Consider the following 22,115-nt stretch of genomic DNA (forward strand, 5'->3'; position numbering starts at 1 on the left):
TTTTATTCACGAAACCATCTCTGTTTTCACCAGCTACCCTCTTCTTCCAAACCCATGAACCAAAAAGAATCAGCAACAACACCAGTTCAAGAAAATGGAGGGCAACGGAAAGTAAATGGGGTGAAGGAGAAGAACATCGATAGGATTTTCCATCAGGAAATGAGTATGGACTGACAAAACTGAATACTCGCGTGAGTGGATTGGGTATTTATTGGCTACTGAGTCAATAAATAATACTACTTTGGAAGACCAAGAGGAGTCACAAATTAAAGCATATATGTATCATGACGCAGCAACCTTCCAATCATGAATTTTATAATGGTTAAAGCCAGGACGCCCCACCAAACCTTCGCAGAAACTTCCGTGTGGTATTCTCTAAACAATCACAATATGGGAAAAGGGCCAAAACCTAACTAAACTAAATTTCGTAGGCCAAAAAAAATCTGATCTAAAATACGATGTTAAAAACTGTCTAAATATTTTAAATATTTGAATTACCTATCTGATTTTATAATATTGTGCTAAAACTTACCTTGACCATTGAACCGTTAGTCAACATTCACAGAATGCTGATGTGGCTGACACGTCACTATTTCGATGTGGCAACATGCAAAACGATGACGTTTTCGTAGTAAAAATTGGTCGTTAAAATCTAAAATATTTCTCATCATAGGCTTCGAACCCGTGATAATAAACACCAAAACTCAGCGTGTTTTCCACTGGAACAATGGAAATTTTTATTATTTCTTACAAACATATCTATATATTATTAATATGTTCTTTTTATACGGAAAATGCTTCGTTTTCCGTCTAAGTTTCGATGAAAAAGGCGGAGTTGCAACTATTTCTGAATAGAGGTCAAGCTCGATGAAGCAGAAGAAAATATTAACGACCATAACAACCAAACCTACTCCTACGTGGAAGAGATTTGGGATGGAGTACACAAGGTTCAAGACAAAGCCGATGAAATCGACTCAACCGTGGACAAAGTAGTCTGTGCCCTAGATGAAGTGGAAGAGAAGATCGAAAAGCTTATGAAAGGATGTGAAACGAACGTTTCGACGCTTCCCATCAAAGATCCTGACCTGAAAGAAGATGAAATAGAGTTGGAAGACCCAAAAATCAGTTTAGATGGCAAAGGAGAAGATGAAACGGCTGAACCATCTCGGAGTCTCTCTCCCGCGGTCGCGACTCACGCAACCGCGGCCAACAACCCTCCAGCCGCGGTCAGGAGCCTCCTACCCGCGGCCAATAACCCTCCTCCCGCGGTCGTGCAACCTCCACCCGCAGCAAACAGTCGGTCAGGTTTGCTTCAGCCCTTTTTCTATTCTTACAGGTCAATGTTCATTTGATGCAACTGCTGGGACGGTCAAGACTCCTTTTCTTGAGCAAACGGTATATGCCATTAGCTTCAAAACATCTCAAGAAGAAGATGAGGTACTTCCCTGTAACATAGTTTTAGCATATGAAGATGAATATGAAGGGCAATACCTCGAGGACGAAGACTATCGTCTGTTCATAGAAGGAGGCAATCCAGACAAATTAGTGGAACTAGGAGCACCAATCTCCAGGAAAAGACTCATTGAATTCAACAAGTTTGTGAAATCGATCCCTCTTTATACAAGTTTCGATGATATATGGCATCTTGGTTGTTTGCAAGTTTTCTTTAAGTACAGCAAGGAGACAAAAGAGGATATCCGAACCTATTTTGGGAGGGCCAGACGCCTGACTTTTCCCAGGACATCACCTGATGCTGCAATTTATTCAATCCACCTTCAAAGACCCGAAGACTGCAGCCACTACACCAACAAAATCAGCAAGGAAAAGCTCGACGAATTCAATAATGTAGTCCGAAATTTGCCTGAAGGAATCACCTTTGCCAGAGCTTGCAAGGACTTCATGATAGGCCGCTACTTCTGTGAGAGCAAGGAATCAATCCCTGAGATAGAAGACTTGTTCAATCATGCCAGAAGAGGTAAACCTGTTTGAACACTTCACAAAATCGAAGGTGCAGGTCAGTTTCTCATCTCTTATTCTATTAGAGGAGAAATACTTAAAAACGTGCTTTGTGATTTTGGAGCTTGTCTTAACATGATGTCCAAGGCAATTGCTTTGAGACTTGGTATTAAACACCTGCACAGGACTAGAGCAAGGATTAGTCTAGCTGATGATTCCAATGCAACACCTCAAGGAATAGCTCATGATATTCCTTTGAGAATAGGAGATTGCATCGTGCCTGTTGACTTCTACATTGTCGAAACGAGAGACGCAACACATCCAGTGATTCTCGGATGGTCTTTTCTAGCAACTTCCGGAGCTATAATGGACTGGCCAAACTGGAGGATTTCGTTTGCTAATATCGACAAAGATGTCTTCACAGAAGCTGTCCCATACAACAGCAAAGCAGGAAAACGTTCTGCAACAGAAGAGTTTGAAGAAGAACTTAAGAGTGACGAATAACCTGCTAGGCAAGGCAAGGAGATGTTGAAAAAAACTTGTGTCAAGACAAGATCTTCTTCATTGGACTAAGCCACATCCAACACCAAAAGTCGAGCTAAACGACTTAAAACAGAAACGCTTAATGGGAGGCAACCCATTTAGGTATTGTTTTCTTTAGGATTTTTCTTTCTTTTTCCATTGATCTTTTTCTTTTTCTTAGTTTCAGGCGTTTCTTATAAAACAAAAAAACCAAAAAAATAAAAAAACAGAAAAAACCAAAAAGAAGGATGGTCCCTGACTGCTCGGCCCAGCAGGAACCAAGGAGAAGCAGGAAACAGGTCGTGATATAAGCCCCCGCGGTCGCAGGTGTTTTGACCGCGGGAAACACATGTTCGACCGCGGCTGCGTCTTTTTGACCGCGGCCGAGCACCACTTCACCGCGGTCGCGTGGCTCCTGACCGCGGCAAAGGGTCGTTGAGACGAAACCCGATCCAAAACCACCCACTTCACCTCATTCCACCTCACCAATCCCCACTCCACCTCATTCATCACTTCCCACCACCTTCATCACCACCTATCACCTTCCCAAACCTCTAAGAATGAATCCGGTCCATCACCACCAGCATCCCTGATCCAGGTAAGTTCTCTTTGGCCTTACCAATTCGATTATCTGTGCATTTTTCTCATCCAATCTCGACTTGTTTCACACTGAGGACAGTGTGATTTAAGTCTGGGGGAGGATTTCATCCCTTTCTAACCACTTTTCTTTCATGAGTCTTGCATTATCTACACTTTTTGCATTTTCCTTAAAGTTTTTCAAAATCGGTTTTCAAAGCAAAATACGTTTTAAAGGGAATGGTGAACATGAATCAATGATAGTTGACTGTGTGGTTTCAGACTGTTCCTAGTGACATGCTCATTCATGATTTAAGACTAGACTAGGCGGTAGCTAAGCACATTTGAAACGAAGTACCCCAGAGGAATTTGAATGATTTTGATTTAGATGAAAGAATACACTAGCTCTGTTTTATTTGGACTTAACTTGGACTTAATTTTCTCATTGGAGCATTAGACCAGGGAAACGAATCATACATTCAGGACTCCTTTATCCTTTTTACCACTCTTTGTTGATCTTGAATGACTAGTTCATCTTTAGCTAGTTCCTAACCATAACCAATCCTCTTTCAAACCACATGCACTCTTGTTTACTATTGTCTTATATGCAGATAAGTGCAAAAACGTTGGAGAGAAAGAGGAACGACGCAGTTTTCAGTCACCAAAGACAGAGACCTGCGATTTGCCGGAAAAGTTTCCGGAAGGATTCAACACGAGAGGAAGCTCAGTCTGCCTTAGAAAAATCTCAATTTTTGGTACAATCTCGTCCTCTAGTCTCCCTCTCTTTAAAAGGCATTTCCTTTTTAAAAATATATATATATATATATATATATATATATATATATATATCCGAAAATAAGAAAGGAAAGGAAATAAAAGCCTTAGAGAGTCTAGAGAGGTCGAATTTTAAGTCCCAAGGCAACTGGAGTTCTATTTTATGGAGTTTTGGAGACCATTTTATGATTCCCGGAAGAATCTAAGTCTGAGGGAATAGCTGTTTACAACAAAGGAGGAAAGATTATGTAACAACATTTGGCAAGAAGAAGTGACTGAAAATTGCGGTCTTCAACAGGTCCTTATCTCTCTTGCGGTTTTGCATATTATCTTGCATCCTCCTGATTCATCAGGTAACCCGAAAAACTTTAACTCCACCACTTAATCAGCCTTTTAATGCCAAACGCCGTCTACCCTGGATGATATATTTAATGAGAACTCACTATTGAACTTAATGAATGTAGAGAGCTAGTTGACTGGAATCAAGATTTAGATTGTTTAAGTTTTGCATGACGGAAAAAGTGGACTAGTATCTTTTGTGTATTGGTGAAAATTTTCTAGACTAAGTTGTGGATTGATGCACGAGATTTGGTCCTAGTTTAGGAGTTCATGTCTCTGAGATTTGTGCATTCCCTATTTTTGTTTTCACTTAACCAATTTAGACTTTTGCTTTGTTTGAGGACACCGTATTTTGACCACTTTTATGGATCGTTTTGAAATATATTTTATGTTTTTAATTGCTTTTAAGTACTTTTATTACGTTTTTCTAGTATTTGTAGTTCCAAGACTCTTTTCAGGAAACTTAGGGAAAAGCTTTACAAAATGGATAGAACACAAGATTTCAGCTCAGAGTCAAACCGTCAGAAGTTCACCCCCGATTGAAGGCCTTCTCACCGTCTGATCCAGCTCAAATTTGTAGATCTCAAAGATGGAAGTATCAGCTTTCCAGCACACTTTACAGCTTGGCAATCCAACGGTTCAATCAAAAGATACGCGAAGAGCAAGATGTTCCGTAAATCAGCCGGCAAGCGTTTCCACCTGCGGCCAACAGGCCATTCCCCGCGGTCACAGCCATCCCGACTGCGGCCAACCACCCATTCCCCGCAGTCATGCACTTCCCTACCGCGGCCAGCTAACTCCGAGTTTCGAGGCCCATTTCTGAAGCCCGTATCATTTTCCCAGCCTTAATTCCGGAACCCTAGACACTAGAGAGTATTGGAGACTATAAATACATATCATTTAGGTCGTTTTTAAGAGAAGAGAAGAGGAGAGACGAAATACTTTACAGAAATTTTACTTTAAGCTTTGTTTTTAGGTTTTAGGGGGAGAGAGATCTATCTCTTGAACCCTTGTTCTTTCTTATTCAATTTCGGTTTCTGAACTACTTTTTAATACTATGTTTTTGATTTCGTTTATCATGTCTGAGTAGTTTTATTGTTGGGTCTAAGGGATTTTCGATGGGGATACTTATGTTCGATGAGGATTCCATGAGCTATTGAGCCGAATCTTAGAATTGTTTCTTCTGAATTCGTTTTTACTGCATGAGAGTAGCTGTTGGGGTCGGTTTCACCCCAAGCGGATAAAACCATCTCAAAAATGACTAAGTATTAGAGAAAACCGATTTGGCCGAGCTGCCCACCAAATATGGGCCGAGCTGTCCCACAAAACAAGTGGGCCGTGCTGTGCTCACTAAGGCGAGTGGACCGAGCCGTGGAGAAGGATAGATGGGTCGAGCCGCGAGAAGAAAGAAGAGTGGGCTGAGCTGCGCGAGAGGAAGCATGGGCCGAGCCGCTTTCCATTGTGTTGGGCCGAGCCGTTTTCCATTGTGTTAGGCCGAGCCGGTTCTTCCAGACGGGCCGAGCCGAAGTCTCGAAAGGCGAAAGCCCATAAAAACATTAGGCGAGGCATTGTGACGGTGCCGCACGAAGCGATAAGGAAATATTCCCGAAAATCTCTCCCGAGGTTTTCGGCTAGGCGATTTAGAAAGTTAGTATAAATAGACAATGTATGCAATTCATAAGGGGACTTTTGCACAACTCGAGAGCAATAAGACTAAAACACTTTTCCAGCAAAAAACCTTCTTTTGATCTTACTGTTCTTGCGATAAACCCTAGAAATTTTGGATCCCTTAATTTTTTCCTTAACAAATTTTTGGTTGTGTGAGGTTTGGCTTACACAATTTGGCGCCGTCTGTAGGGAATCGAAAATTTCTTACTCTAAATCGACGAGACTTTAAGATCCGAAGAACATAGCGAGCAACACCCTCGACGATAACAACAAAAACAACAACGATAACGGCGCGGAGAAGGACGCTCCAGCATCAGGCACAACGACGGCGACGACCGAAACCCAAGAGGAGATGCGAAACATGATGGCACCGTTGATGAAGAAGATCGACGAGCAGGACAAAAGAAACGAGGCGATTACAGAGAGGCTCGACGCGATGGCGGCCGAGCAACGACACCCAACTTGGAGAGCCGAAATCTCCGACCCGATGGATGGAAACCGGAGACGCTTCGATTTCTCAACACCTGCAGAGGCCTCGGGGAGCGGCACAAGAAACCCCTTGGCTCCACCAATGTTTCATCCCTTCGGCGAACAGACTCCCGCGGCAACCCGAGTCAACATGACCGAGCCGCCTCCACTCCGTCGGAACTCAAGGCGACGAGCCAGCAAAGAGGAGAATGACGCGATCGACGTGGACGCCCAACAGAACGATGGAACCACGAACTTGCAACAAAACAGCTCGGCTCGGCTCGGCTCTAAACGGCATCCGGACTGATGAAATCACCGATCAGGCTCGTGGCGACAACCCGATTGAAGAAGAAGAAAACCTCCAATGGATCGAGCAGGCGGAGCGCGAAGACGAGCCGAGGAGAGAAGAGCGGGAGCGACCTCCCCAATCAAAGGGAATGACTCACACACAAACCCTCGAAATCAAAGAACTGCGAGCCTCGATGGCTCGGACAGTAGCCGAGATACGCGCCATGAAGTCTCAAGTGCATAACGCGACGAGTGCTGCGCTCGAGATCGATCGGATGCTTGAAGAAACCCAGAGAACACCATTCACGGCAAGAATCACAGAAGCTAGGATTCCCGAGCCCGGGAAGGTGAGAATCCCGTTCTGCGAAGGAACGACCGATCTGAAAGCACACATCACAGCATTTCGGATAGCAATGGGACGAGTTTTCACAAAGAACGCTGCCAAACTGACCGAGCGGGAAGTAGATGCCGGATATTGCTTGCTCTTCTTGGAACATCTCAAGGGAGCCGCGCTCGAGTGGTTTTCGAGGCAAGAGCGCAATTCAATCGGCAGTTTCCAACAGCTCTCCGCCTTGTTCCTTAAACAATACTCGATGTTTATGGATAGAGGAACTTCTGATGCCGACCTGTGGACGCTATCCCAAGGACCGAACAAACCGCTTTGGGATTACATGGCAAGGTTCAAAGCAGTCGTATCCAAAATAGAAGGAATAAGCGACAAGGCTGCACTCGAAGCTCTGAAACGGTCTTTGTGGTACAATCCGAATCCCGACGGGAAATAGCACTCAACACACCACAAACGATTCAAGATGCCTTGCATCGGTCATCAGACTTCGTCGTAAATGAGGAGGAGATAAAGAATCTGGACGAGCAGTACGAAGCAACGAAAGCAGCGATCCGAAGCTCAATTTTGACGCGCCCCTCGAAGAAAGGCAATCCATCAAACAACGCAACAACACAGAGCTCGGACGAACCTAGAAGCGGAGGTGCACACAACTACCAAGTAGGCGCTGGACGCGGAAGAGGAGAGCCTCGCAACAACACTTGGGTAAGAAAGCCCACCAACTACGACGAAAAGGCATTCTGCGAGTATCACCAGACCTACAGGCACTCAACGGCACAATGCCGAACCCTAGGAGCCAAACTCGCAGCTAAGATGGCGGCGGGAGAGCTCTAGAACGCGGTTAACCTCAAAGACCTCGTCCCTAATGAACCAAAAGAAGGAGCCGAGCTGAGCGGCGCGGTAGAACCCGCAAATCCTCTCCGACGAGGCGATAACTCCAAGCGGGACAGGAGAGGCAAACCCGAAGAGCGACCCGAGCCGAGGCAAAGGATCAACATGATCATGGGTGGATCTCAATATTACCAAGACACGGTCTCCTCCATCAAAGCTTATCAGCGTCGAGCCGAAGCGAAGGAAAATTGGACAGAACCGACCGACCTCCCGAATACAGTGATCTCCTTCGCCGAGGAGGAAACGACAGGAATCGATAGACCACACAACGAACCATTGGTGATCGAATTAACGATCAGAGATCACGATGTAGCAAGGGTGCTCATCGATACTGGGAGGTTGGTGAACGTCATTTTCAGGGAGACACTCAGAAGGATGAGAATCGATCTGTCCAAGGTGATAGGGATCCCCAAACCTCTAACCGGATTTTCAGGAGAAACAACGATGACTATGGGAACAATTAGTCTCCCTGTGGTAGCTGGCGGAGTCACTAGGATCGTCGAATTCTGTGTCACCAATCACCCAGCAATCTACAATGTGATCATGGGAACTCCATGTATCAACGCGATGAGGGCGGTCCCTTCCACTTATCACCTCTGCTTCAAATTCCCGACTCCAGCAGGTATCAAAACGATCTGGGGGAATCAGAAGGAGTCGCGAATGTGCTGCTTAGCGGAGCACAAGCTGAGGAACCCCGTCACCGACGCACGAGCAGACATAGATCGCAAAAAGATGAAGACGGACCGAGAGCCTGCGAACGAACTCTCGAAACTCTTATAGCAATTACAGATCGTGGAGAGCCGCAAAACGCGCGCCGAGCCGGTGTGTGATGCGGTGGACTCGGTGTGTATAGACGAAGCGCGTCCGGAACGATGCGTTGAAATCGGAGCAAAACTAGAAGAACCTCTGAGAAGCAAACTTCTTTCCCACCTCAAAGAGAACATCAACACTTCTACTTGGACAGCGGAAGATATGCCGGGCATAAGCATCAACGTGACCTGTTACAAGCTGAACGTGGACCCAACCTTCAAACCAATGAAGCAAAAAAGAAGGAAGCTCGGACCTGAACGAGCTAAAGCAGTTAACGACAAAGTGGAGAGATTGCTCAAAGTGGGATCAATCACCGAGGCCAAATATCCAGACTGGATTGCGAATCCAGTGGTTGTGAAGAAGAAGAACGGCAAGTGGCGGGTCTGTGTAGATTTCACTGACCTCAACAAGGCATGCCCAAAAGACAGTTTCACTCTGCCGCACATCGACCGGCTCGTCGAAACCACTGCGGGAAATAGGCTGTTAATATTTATGGACGCGCAACCAAATCCTAATGCATCCTGATGATCGGAAAAAGACAGCATTTATAATTGATCGGGGGATATACTGCTACAAAGTCATGCCGTTCGGACTTAAGAACGCAGGGACAACATATCAACGGCTCGTCAATAAAATGTTCGCGGATCAGCTCGGAAAAACCATGGAGGTATACATCGACGATATGTTAGTCAAATCACTCGAAGAGAAAGATCATATCGCGCACCTACGAGAATGCTTCGAGCAGTTGAACAAATACAACATGAAATTGAACCCGGCGAAGTGCAGATTTGCGGTCACCTCGGGGGAGTTTCTCGGCTATCTGGTAACTCACCGAGGCATTGATGCGAATCCCAAATAGATCAAGGCATTAATCGAGATGCCCTCTCCAAGGACGAAGCGAGAAGTGCAAAGGCTTACAGGAAGGGTCGCTGTGCTAAACAGGTTTATTTCCCATTCCACCGACAAGTGCCTGCCTTTCTACGACACCGTTCGCGGAAATAAGAAATTCGAGTGGGACGAGCGATGCGAAGCAGCTTTCCATGAATTGAAGAGTTATCTGGCAAGCCCGCCGATCTTGGCGAAACCAGTTGAAGGAGAGCCTCTCTTCTTCTACATCGCCGTATTTGCTACAGCTGTGAGTGGGGTGCTTATCAAAAAAGAACGGTCCGAGCAAAAACCCATTTTTTACGTCAGCCAGACACTGACCGACGCCGAGACCCGCTACCCCCAGATCGAGAAAGTCGCCCTAGCCGTCGTAGTCTCAGCTCGCAAGCTACGTCCGTATTTTCAATCACATTCGATTGTTGTGCTCGCTACACTTCCGCTGCGCTCGATCCTACACAGCCCGAGCCAATCCGGTCGGCTCGCCAAGTGGGCCATAGAGTTGAGCGAGTACGACATCGAGTATCGGAACAGGTCATCCGCAAAATCACAGGTGCTCGCAGATTTTCTCATCGAACTTCCAGCCGAAGCAATGAACGAGCCAACCCCAGACGAAGTATGGACGCTGCACGTCGACGGCTCGTCGTCTAAACACGGCTCGGGAATAGGAATCCGTCTCACCTCTCCCACCGGAAAAATATTGGAGCAGTCTTTTCGCCTGAACTTCCATGCCTCGAACAACGAAGCAGAATACAAAGCGCTGATCGCCGGCATACGACTAGCACAAGGAATCGGAGTTCGAAAGATAAGAACCTTTTGCGATTAACAGCTCGTAGCGTGTCAATTCAACGGCGAATACGAGGCGAAAGACGGACGAATGGGAGCTTACCTCAAGGTGGTCAGAGAGTTGGTGCAAAAGTTCGACGAGTTCGAACTCACACGAATACCCCGAGGCGAAAACACCTCGGCTGACGCCTTGGCAGCACTTGCTTCGACTTCAGACCCAGATCTCCGACGGACAATTCCAGTCGAATTCATCGAACGTCCTAGCATCGAAGAGGTAGAAGGAGTTTGGCTGATAAATCCTCCCGAGCAGAAACCAGAAAACGACGAAGCAGTCGCTATGGATGAAGACGCCTCACCAGCCAAGCTGGAGTACGGCTGCGATAAAGAATGGCTCGGAGCCATCCGAGTGTATATCGTCGATGGAGAAGTACCAACCAACAAGTGGGAAGCCCGCAAATTAGAGGCTCAGGCCGCGCGATATGTCCTAGTCGACGGCGAGGTGTTTAAATGAAGATTTTCAGGACCACTCATGACGTGCGTCGAAGGACCGGAGGCAAGAAAGATCATGCACGAAGTGCACAGCGACGCATGCGGAAACCATTCTAGCGGAAGGTCGCTCGCGATCAAGATAAATCAGTACGGCTACTTCTGGCCTACGATGGTCAAGGACTGCGAGAAGTTCACGGCAAAGTGCGAGAAGTGTCAACGGCACGCGCCAACAATTCACCAGCCTACCGAGCTGCTGTCATCGATCTCATCACCTTATCCTTTCATGAGATTGTCGATGGATATAGTCGGACCTCTACATCGATCGAAGCAGAAGCGCTTTCTGCTCGTCCTCACGGATTATTTTTCTAAGTGGGTCGAGGCCGATTCTTACGCAAGCATAAAGGATGCTCAAGTCGAACACTTCGTCTGGAAAAACATCATCTCAACGCCTCGAGTGAGTCAGGGGAGGAGAGCGTAGAGCCGGGCGGGTCAGGTTTTTGTCTTTTCACTCGTTTCCCTCGCCCCAATGAAGAAGCACCTCGGGACTCCATGAGACGTTCTAATTCACGCTTCGCCTCGAACAGATCAAAGGGAAACGCTTCCTCTTCGGCTTTCACTGCGGCATGATTAACATCTTCGTTGAGAGCGGGACCCTGAGGGCGGCTCGTCGAAACCGACAGCTCGTCATCTGGAGAGCGAGCGCCTGACGGATATGAACGGTTCGACGCCTCGTTGCTTTCGGATGCACGGTTGGAAGGGCTCGGCGAGATAGACGCCTCGGAAGATCCTGTTACACCTCCCACCTCGGCATCTACACGGCTTGGCTCGTAGTTAAAAAGCGAATCCAACGAATCGTCAGAACGGTTCGACATGATTTACAGCTTATACGGGAATTACAATATTACGCGGCGAACTTTCGTCGGAAAAAGATCTGGAGCAGCGGAGACCTCGGAACCCTAGCCGGAAAATAAATAAAACTAGAGAGAGAAAGAAGAGAGAAGGGAGAGCTACCTTTTAGTGAAAACGAATGGATCTGAAGATTATGAGGAGGAACGAATGAGCTGACCTATTTATAGGAAAACCGAAGCGCGTGAAGTCCGCGTGGACCTCGGGATGGCGCGAAGGTGTTCGATGGGGGTGCGTGAAGTCCGCGGCGAATGCGTAACCTCTTGGCGCGTCCGTCACTCAAGATGCCTTGGAAAGAACTAACAGCCGCTCTGTCCAGATAAACCGAGCCCATTACACAGCTACGGTATCTGAAAATATCTCATCAAGCTGTGTGAACCGAACCATGCTTTGTCGATACGGCTCGGCATAACTTTCAGAAAACACCTCATCGTTTATTCGGCTCGGCACAACTTTCACAAAACGCCTCGTCGTTTATTCGGCTCGGCACAACTTTCACAAAACGTCTTGTCGTTTATTTGGCTCGACACAACTTTCACAAAACGCCTCGTCGTTTATTCGGCTCGGCACAACTTTCACAAAACGCCTCGTCGTTTATTCGGCTCGACACAACTTTCACAAAACGTCTCGTCGTTTATTCGGCTCGGCACAACTTTCACAAAACGCCTCATCGTTTATTCGGCTCGGCACAACTTTCACAAAACGCCTCGTCGTTCATTCGGCTCGGCATAACTTTCGCAAAACGCCTCGTCGTTTATTCGGCTCGGCTTAACTTTCACAAGTCGCCTCGCGTACAATCCTTTTCCTAAGGATATCTCACCAAACAGCACAGATTGCACCACGCCTCGTTGTTAACAAAACGGTTCGACATTATCTTTATCTTGAAACACCTCATCGCTAAGCACAGCTCGGCGCTATCTTTGTCAAAGTAGCCTCATCTTTTGAACGGCTCGGCATTTTCCTTCAAGCAGTCTCGTCAAAAAAAAAAAAAAAATAGCTCGCTATTATGCTTCGTCGAAGAGCGGCTCGGCATTTTTATTCCCAAAACGCCTCATCTGGAATTGTTTCGCAATGGCCTAATTCGATGATTTATCCCATGACCACGAGCAATGAACCTCGTCACTCTTGTCTCCGAAACTGACGAGCTGGGGGGCTAACTGTTGGGGTCGGTTTCACCCCAAACGGATAAAACCATCTCAAAAATGACAAGTATTAGAGAAAACCGATTTGGCCGAGCTGCCCACCAAATATGGGCCGAGCTGTCCCACAAAACAAGTGGGCTGAGCTGTGTTCACCAAGGCGAGTGGACCGAGCCGTGGAGAAGGATAGATGGACCGAGCCGCGAGAAGAAAGAAGAGTGGGCCGAGCTGCGCGAGAGGAAGCATGGGCCGAGCCACTTTCCTTTGTGTTGGGCCGAGCCGGTTCTTCCAGACGGGCCGAGCCGAAGTCTCGAAAGGCGAAAGCCCATAAAACCCCTAGGCAAGGCATTGTGACGGTGGCCGCACGAAGAGATTTTTGGCTAGGCGGTTTAAAAAGTTAGTATAAATAGACAATGTATGCAATTCATAAGGGAACTTTTACACAACTCGAGAGCAATAAGACTAAAACACTTTTCCAGCAAAAAAACCTTCTTTTGATCTTACTGTTCTTGCGATAAACCCTAGAAATTTCGGATCCCTTAATTTTTTCAAGGAGGTACTTCTGTTCTAATAGGCGAAGAATATGAGTAGTTGTTGTTGGATTTGTAGGTCAAATGGACTAATCTAATGGATTCGATAGAGTAATGGAGTACCCATTGTTATTTTGGGTTTTGGATTTGATTGTATTTTATAGTTTTCATATGTTAATAAACAAATTAAATGTCTAAACTTTCGTTCTGCTTCCACATTCAATGATTGCTTTGAAAATGAAAGAGATTGAATCAAAACTTCTAATTCAACTTTAAATTGAAGTAAACTTGGAACAAATCCAAAAAATTAATAAAAAATAGTCGTTGTTTAAAGAAAACAAATTTGCAGTAAAATCGTTGAAAATTTCATCCTGGTCTATACCCAGGATAGGTCTGATTTTTTGGGAAAATTATATTATATATATTATTATTTTTCTGAAAATAAATCAAACAAGTTATGAGGCTAAAACTGAAAACAATATATCTTTCAAAAAAAGCGAAGAATAAAAAATAAAACAATAAAACTAAAAAATCCATTTAACAATAAATAAATATATATAAACTATTTAATTTATATTTACTATGTTAAATTAAAAAATATTAATGAATAACCTTAGAATAAATTAACATCAAAATTCAGTATAATGATTGTCTTCTTATTTTATTTTTCTTGCGATTTAATCTCATCGAACTAACAAAGATAATTCAATCAATAAAAATAGAAAAAAATAAGTCTTAGACCAAAAATAAAGACAATAGTTAAAAAAAATTTCAAGCAACTCAAGAACAAAGAAAACTATTAAACTACAATACACAAAAAAAAATTCAAAAAGTAATCAGAAAGATAAGAGAATATCAAAATTAGAGATAAAAATGATAGAAAAGAAAAAAGAAAAGAATATAGAAACAAACAAATATACAAAATTTTAAAGGTACTAATTGGAAAGATAGATTCAATGAAGTATATTTAGTAACAAAATATAAAAATGATAAACTGAGAAAGTGCAAAATAACTATTAGGAAAAATACACCAACTATATAAAATTTGGAAACAAAATACATGAACTATTGATCTTTATGTTTTTAATACTCAAACTATCAATCATTATTTTTTGAATATATAAAATTTTAAATGTCATATATTTTACAACATTTATATTTTTAAAATCCGATTTTGTCCTTCTTTATTTACTAAAATTGATTTTATTTAAAAGAAAAAAAGTTACATATATAAAAAGAAACTATTATTCCTTCTTCTGCTCTCGATTGCTCTCCTTCTCTTCATTAAATTTTGATTTACTGGAATTTTTTATTTTATTTATTGGGTTTGATTTGATCAAATCTCAATTCTCTCTATAGAATCCCGATCTCTCTCCTTCTTCCTCTCTCGATTTACTGCAGTGTTATTTGGGATCTTCACTAAGGAGTATGGCATCGGCGATGGCTTCAGGAAAGGTTGAGAAGAGGCACCAGCTTTACAGGGACGAAAAGCACAAGGAGGCACTTCTGTTCTAATGGGTGAAGAAGATGGGTAAAAATATGTAAAAACAAAATTTCTATTTATAAATAAAAAAGTAAGTCATACATACATGTAACAATTCAAGATAAAAACTTCATAATGAAGGATATCATAATCATATACACTATCAAACTAACAAAACACCAGACTAATGCATTTTCTAATACTATTTTTTGAATATATATCAAATGAAAAGTGCAGTAATAGAATGATGAGTATTTCAACATGAAGTACATGTCCATTTTGCGTCATACACTCAACTTAAAGCGGACAATTATACGAAAACATAATTAAAAATAACCAAGTAACAATATATTTTCTATTAAGGGAAAAACTCTTATCTTATTGTTTCCATAAGCAGTGTATATATACATTACATAACTAATGTATCAGAAACCCTAATGGGCCATGAGACATTAACCTGATGGTTAATGGGCCGGTTACTAGAAGTCCATTTGTTTATAACACTCCCCCTTGGACAAGGTAACCGTGCCTGTCACAAAAATGGGATCTCTATAATGCGCTGGGGAACGTTGCCTCATTAAAACCTTACCAGAAAAACCCAGTGGAAAAAACCATGGTGAAGGAAAAAGAGTACAACACGCATTACTCCCCCTGGTTTAGGCATCACTGTAGATCTCTAAGTCTACGCATTCCTATCTGATGAATGAGCTTCCGGAGTGTAGAAGTCGGTAATGATTTAGTGAATAGATCGGCTGAATTTTCGCTTGATCGGACTTGCTGAACCTTGACCTGACCATCCTTCTGTAGCTCATGAGTGAAGAAGAATTTGGGCAGAATATGCTTCGTCCGGTCACCTTTGATGTAGCCGTCCTTGAGTTGAGCGATACAAGCTGCATTGTCTTCATACATCACCGTAGGCTCCTTATCTTCGTCCATACCACAATCTGATCGGATATGCTGAGTCATGGACCGCAACCAAACACACTCTCTACTAGCTTCGTGAATGGCCAAGATTTACGCATGGTTGGATGAGGTAGCGGCAATAGTCTGCTTCATGGATCTCCAAGATATGGCTGTTCCTTCATGCGTGAAAACATAACCGGTTTGAGACCGGGCACAGTGCGGATCTGACAAATATCCTGCATCAGCAAAACCAACTAGACCATCCTTGTTATGGTTAGAATAAAATAATCCCAAGTCCTTAGTACCTTGAAGGTATCTAAGGATGTGCTTAATACCGTTCCAGTGCCTTTGAGTTGGACACGAACTAAAGCGAGCTAAGAGGCTCACGGCAAAGCAGATGTCTGGTCTAGTGTGACTAGCCAAGTACATTAATGCTCCTATGGCACTGAGGTATGGCATTTCAGGACCGAGGATTTCTTCATCGTCCTTCTTTGGACCGAATGGATCACTATCCAATCCAAGGCTCCTCACAACCATTGGGCTGGTCAATGGGTGGGCCTGGTCCATATTGAATCTCTTGAGTACCTTTTCAGTGTATGCCAATTGATGCACAAGGATTCCGTCATTGACGTACTCAAGTTGTAATCCCAAACAGAATTTAGTTTTGCCTAGGTCTTTCATTTCAAACTCTGCTTTTAAGCATTCAACTGTTTGGGCGATTTCACCAGATGTTCTGAGGATGTTCAAGTCATCCACGTATACTGCTATGATTACAAATCCTTTGTTTTGATATTTTCTGATGAAGATGCATGGACTGATCGGATCGTTTTCGTAGCCTTCTCTGATGAGATATTCGCTTAACCGATTATACCACATACGTCCGCTTTGTTTCAGTCCATATAAGGATTTGTTCAGCCTAATGCAGTGTTTATCACGAGATGCATGCTTATCTTTGAGCTCAATACCATCTGGTAATCTCATATAGATTTCACTGTCCAGTGGTCCATAAAGATATGCGGTTACAACATCCATTAACCGCAAATCTAAGTTTTCTCTTATGGCCAGACTTATGAGGAATCGAAATGTAGTTGCATCCACCACTGGAGAATAAGTCTCCTCAGAATCGATTCCGGGTCTCTGTGAGAATCCTTGTGCTACAAGGCGTGCCTTGTATCTAACGACTACGCCGAGTTCGTTTCTTTTACGCACAAAGACCCATTTGTTTCCCACTGGTTTAACATCGAATGGTGTCCTTAAGATCGGACCAAACACATTCCGTTTCTTTAAACTATTCAACTCCACGTTTATGGCTTCTTTCCATTTCAGCCAATCTGATCTACGAGTGCACTCAATTATAGACGTGGGTTCTAGATCCTCTTGCGTGTGCGCAATCTCAAGTGCTACCTTGTATGCAAAAGTTTCATTGATGTCGACATCTTTTCTGTTCCATAGAGAACCGAATATGATATAATTGATTGAGATCTCATTATTATCAATCCCTTCAGAACCTTGAGTTTTGGCGTCCCAAACCTCTTGAGATGGTTCGATAGGGTAAGTATCAGCTGAGGCTGTATCCGTGTTCTCTTGAATCCCGGTTTCAATCATTGCACCTTTCTTTGATTTCCGGGGATTCTTATCTTTGGAACCTGGTGGTCTGCCACGTTTCTTACGTGCGTCAGACTCTGTAGCAACTTGACTTTTCCCTGAGGGGACATCTATTCGTACTGGTGCATTACAAGCTGGTATGTACGATTTGGTAACTTTGTTCGGGTCAGCAAAGGAATCTGGCAATTGATTAGCTAGCTTTTGTAAATGTATAATTCTTTGGACCTCTGAATCACATTCTAGAGTCCGAGGATCTTGCCATTGTGTGGATGTTTGATTCCATGAAAGTTCTTTTACCAGCTTGTCTGTCTCACCACCTAATCTAGGATATACCGATTCATCAAATCGGCAATCTGCATATCTGGCTTTAAACAGATCTCCTGTAGTTGGCTCGAGATATTTTATGATGGTGGGAGAATCAAAACCAACATATATTCCCATCCTCCTTTGAGGTCCCATTTTAGTCCTCTGTGGTGGTGCAATGGGTACATAGACTGAACACCCAAATGTTTTAATATGGGAGACGTCTGGCTCATGACCCGTTAGCAATTGGGATGGTGAATATTTGTGCTCACTAGATGGTCGTATGCGTATTAGTTCAGCGGCATGTAAGACTGCGTGTCCCCAAGCTGAGACCGGGAGTTGTGACCTCATGAGTAATGGTCTAGCAACCCATTGAATTCGTTTAATGAAGGATTCAGCTAATCCATTTTGTGTATGGACATGTGGAACGGGATGTTCAACACTTACCCCCATGGACATACAATATTCATTAAACGCTTGGGAAGTGAATTCACCAGCATTATCAAGACGTATAGTCTTTAATGGGAAGTCTGGAAAATGGGCTCGTAATCTGATGATTTGGGCCAATAACCTAGCAAAAGCCTGGTTCCTAGAAGAGAGCAGACAGACATGCGACCAGCGGGTCGATGCGTCAATGAGGACCATGAAATATCTGAATGTTCCACAAGGTGGGTGAATTTGTCCACATATGTCTCCATGGATTCTTTCCAGAAAGTTCAAGGTCTCTTTAGACACTTTGACTGGTGAAGGTCGGGTAATCAGTTTCCCTTGTGAGCAAGCTGTGCACTTGAGGTGCTGAGGAAAAATACCATTTGGTTTAAGGCTGTGCCCTTTAGAATTCTGGACTAATTTACGCATCATGTTCGCACCGGGATGACCCAGGCGATCATGCCAAATAGTGTAATCTAAAAACCGTGCTTTGATAGCAGCATTAGCCTCAATCATACTGACTTTAGCATAGTAAATGCCAGTAGATACGGCGGGTATAGTTTCAAAAACTTGTTTATGGCCATTTATCATTTTAGTGATAATTAAAAACTCTTTGTTCCCTTCATCCTGAGTTTCGATATGGAAACCATTCAATCTTATGTCTTTGAAACTCAATAGGTTTCTCTTAGAACTGGGTGAGTATAAGACATCAGAGATGTCTAGATATGTGCCATTTGATAACAGCACATTAGCTTGGCCATGGCCCTCTATTAGGCTCGAACTACCCGCTATAGTGCTAATGTTTGCGGTTTTAATTACTAAATTTATGAAGTAATTCTTGTCTTTTAGAATGGTGTGGCTCGATCCACTATCCACAATGATATCCATATTGTCTTGCATATCTTTATTAAACAAGAATTATAATTCAATAACATGCAAAAATGAGATGTAAATAAAACATTACTCCATAAATTAAAATGTAAAAGCAAAAGGTCTTAAAAATCCAAAGTAAAGACAATAAATCCCAAAAAACAAAAGATAAAAGTTTAAGGAGTAATGAAAAACAAATTCAGATTTTTGAGATCAATCAAGGAGGTCGGAGAGCTCATAATCCATGCCATCAATCTTATCATCCTTTGAGTCATCTTCATTGACTTGATGAACCAGGTTAGCCTCATGATTATCTTTCCCATACTTCTGGTAGAGCTCAGCAAGATATTTGGGAGTACGGCAGATCTTGACCCAATGATTAGTCATTCCGCATCTTGAGCAAGGAGTTGGTCTAGATGAACTGCCTCTTTGGGTCGGTTTGTTGATACCACGACCCTTACCCCGACCAAAACTGAGGTTAGGTCGGTTATCTTGGTTCGGTCTACCGCGTCCTCTGCCGCGCAGTCCATGTCCATTTCCACGTCCACGTCCACGATCTGAGGATCTGTTACGTTGGACGAAGTTGGACTCTTTTCTGGTTCCTTCTGGCAATGGGGCTGATCCTGGAGGCCGCACGGCACTGTTCCTCAACAGAAGCTGATTGTTCTTCTCAGCAAGCAGTAAGCAAGATATCAAATCCTCATAGGTGCTATGATTCATGGCACGGTATTGTTGTTGGAGAACAACATTGGGAGTGCCAAAAGTAGAGAATGTTTTCTCTAGCATATCCTTATCAGTGACCTCCTCGCCACATAGTTTTATGAGTGCAACTATCCGAAAGAGTTCGGAATTGAATTCTTCGACGGATTTGAAATCTTCGAACCGTAGGTTCTTCCAGTCGAACTTGGCTTGGGGCAGTATGACCGTTTTCTGATGGTCATATCGCTTTTTCAGTGCCACCCAAAGTTCGAGTGGATCCTCAAGAGTGAGGTATTGTTGCTTGAGAGACTCAGCGAGGTGATGGCGGATAATAAATATCGCCGAGTACCGTTCTGTTTGAGTCGCGGTGTTGGGATCTTTGATGCATTCACCCAGACTTTTTGAGTTGAGGTAGATCTTGGTGTCAAGGGCCCATTTGAGGTAGTTATCTCCGGAGACAGTGAGTGCCTCATATTCGACCTTCTGAATGTTTGACATCTGAAACATATAATAATTTATGTTAAATAATCAATAGTATGAGACTATGATCATTGGAATAAGGGATTTAAGGTATTCTTGGGAAAACTTTCCATTTCAGGAAACTTGCTATTTTAGGAAACTTGCTATATAAGGGAACTCTAAAATCGAACCTTAGGGTTTATAACCTAGCCGGTTTACTAGGGTTTCCAAATTTAGCTCTAATAGATAAACATTGGTTTTTTTTTTTTTTTTTTTTTTTTTTTAAGGGTTTTAGGATTTAGGAGCTTGCATGGACCGGTTTTAGGGTTTTCAAGGATCGGATCTAAGATAAATAACCGATCGGTTTAGGATATTAACCGATCGATCTCGGTTTAACGATAGACAAACCAAAACGATTTTAGATCTAGGGTTTTGCAAAGATTTAGGTTTCGGTTGCAAGGAATTTTAGTGTTTGGTTTAGATGATGCTAGGACCGATCGGTATAGGGTTTGAACAAAGCATTAGGGTTTAGGTTTTATATGATAAAGCCGATTAGGAAAAATAAAACCAATTAGGGTTTTGACAAGAAGAAAGAGGATCGGTTTGGTTATGGTTTTAAAAACGAAAAAGACGATGAAGAATCATGAAAAGAACCGATCCATATTAGGGTTTTAAAAAAAAAACCAAAACTTTGATTAGGATCTATAGTTTTAGATAATACCTTTTCGCCAAATGGATTTCTGACCGGCTTATGATCTGGGAGCTAAAGACCACAGATATCTACTGGAAAATCCTGAGAATTATGGCCAGAAGGGAGGACGAACAGCTGCTACAATGGAGGAACCACCGCTTGGAAAGAATCACCCGCTAAGGTGGGACAGCGCCGATTGTTTTGAGTCTTGAGGGCGCGTCTGGTGTCGGATTGAGGAGCGGTTTTCACCAATAGATTCTTCTCTTCCAGGGCTTCAAAATTATATGTAGATCGCCTTCTAACTCCTTGTATTTTGAGAGATATGATCGTTTGAAGTTGAGCTTCGTGCTGATAACGTATTAAGGGAAAAACTCTTATCTTATTGTTTCCATAAGCAGTGTATATATACATTACATAACTAATGTATCAGAAACCTTAATGGGCCATGAGACATTAACCTGATGGTTAATGGGCCGGTTACTAGAAGTCCATTTGTTTATAACATTTTCTCATTTCTTCTTCCTAACGATCCAACATGTTAAAAAAACAATACATTATGATCTTAAAATTCAATTTTAATGAAAAAATACAAATATAGCCAAAATTGTTACATGTACATTCCATAAAACTTAATCTTCATTGTTTTCAATAAATAAGCTTTACATGAAACAAACAAAAAATTATGCAACGAAAACTTTCAAATGTTACTATTTTTAATATGAAAATTATAATATAAATGCACCAACATACACTGATATGTATCTATTATAAATATGAAAAATCTAGATGAATATAAACAATAAACACAAGAAAATTTTCACGTGAAAATAGACCATATATAGTACAAAAAAAAGTGTTGATAGCATCAAATAAATTATATCAGAAAAATAATTGATACTAATTAGAGTCATTTATTTACAAGTGACATAAATTATACAGTATTAACATCAGTTAATGCAATTGATGTTATTATTAGTTTATATGACATCGATTGCATAAAACTGATATTAATTTATTTTAAATCACATCACTTGAACAATATTGATACAAAACCAAATTTTACATCATTAGATAATTGATGTATATATTAGCATCACTTGAATAAAATAATGCAAATTTTGTAGCAATTAAAAAGTGATGCCAACAAAAAACTGAATTAAACAATTAATATATTTAATTTAATTTGGTCAAAACTTATCTGTCCCACATCGGTTAGGAGAACTTGAGAAGAGAGAATTGCTCCTCTATAAAATAAACTCATCATTGTTAATAATCGTAAGATTTTTATTAAACCTTCAACCAAAAT

General features: G+C 42.5%; 2 protein-coding genes across 2 annotated transcripts; one reads left to right on the forward strand and one right to left on the reverse strand.

The window, feature by feature from the left end:
* Positions 1-6,785: 6,785 nt before the first annotated feature.
* On the forward strand, positions 6,786-7,768 carry LOC112088424. The gene is made up of 2 exons (XM_024158703.1): positions 6,786-7,270; positions 7,327-7,768. The coding sequence occupies exons 1-2, from the start codon at positions 6,786-6,788 to the stop codon at positions 7,766-7,768; spliced, it is 927 nt and encodes a 308-aa protein (XP_024014471.1).
* Positions 7,769-19,173: 11,405 nt separating this feature from the next.
* On the reverse strand, positions 19,174-20,157 carry LOC112088430. Its single transcript, XM_024158710.1, has one exon. It carries the CDS (start codon positions 20,155-20,157, stop codon positions 19,174-19,176), a length of 984 nt encoding a protein of 327 aa, XP_024014478.1.
* Positions 20,158-22,115: the final 1,958 nt, after the last annotated feature.

This window comes from Eutrema salsugineum, unplaced genomic scaffold (assembly GCF_000478725.1).
Source record: "Eutrema salsugineum unplaced genomic scaffold, Eutsalg1_0 scaffold_8, whole genome shotgun sequence".
NCBI classification, from domain to species: Eukaryota; Viridiplantae; Streptophyta; class Magnoliopsida; order Brassicales; family Brassicaceae; genus Eutrema; species Eutrema salsugineum.

Coding starts and splice junctions, on each gene's coding strand:
- LOC112088424 (XM_024158703.1), top strand. CDS start 6,786: ATGGCTCGGACAGTAGCCGAGATACGCGCCATGAAGTCTCAAGTGCAT. Junction 7,271..7,326: donor CTTTGGGATTACATGGCAAG/GTTCAAAGCAGT, acceptor CTGCACTCGAAG/CTCTGAAACGGTCTTTGTGG.
- LOC112088430 (XM_024158710.1), bottom strand. CDS start 20,157: ATGTCAAACATTCAGAAGGTCGAATATGAGGCACTCACTGTCTCCGGA.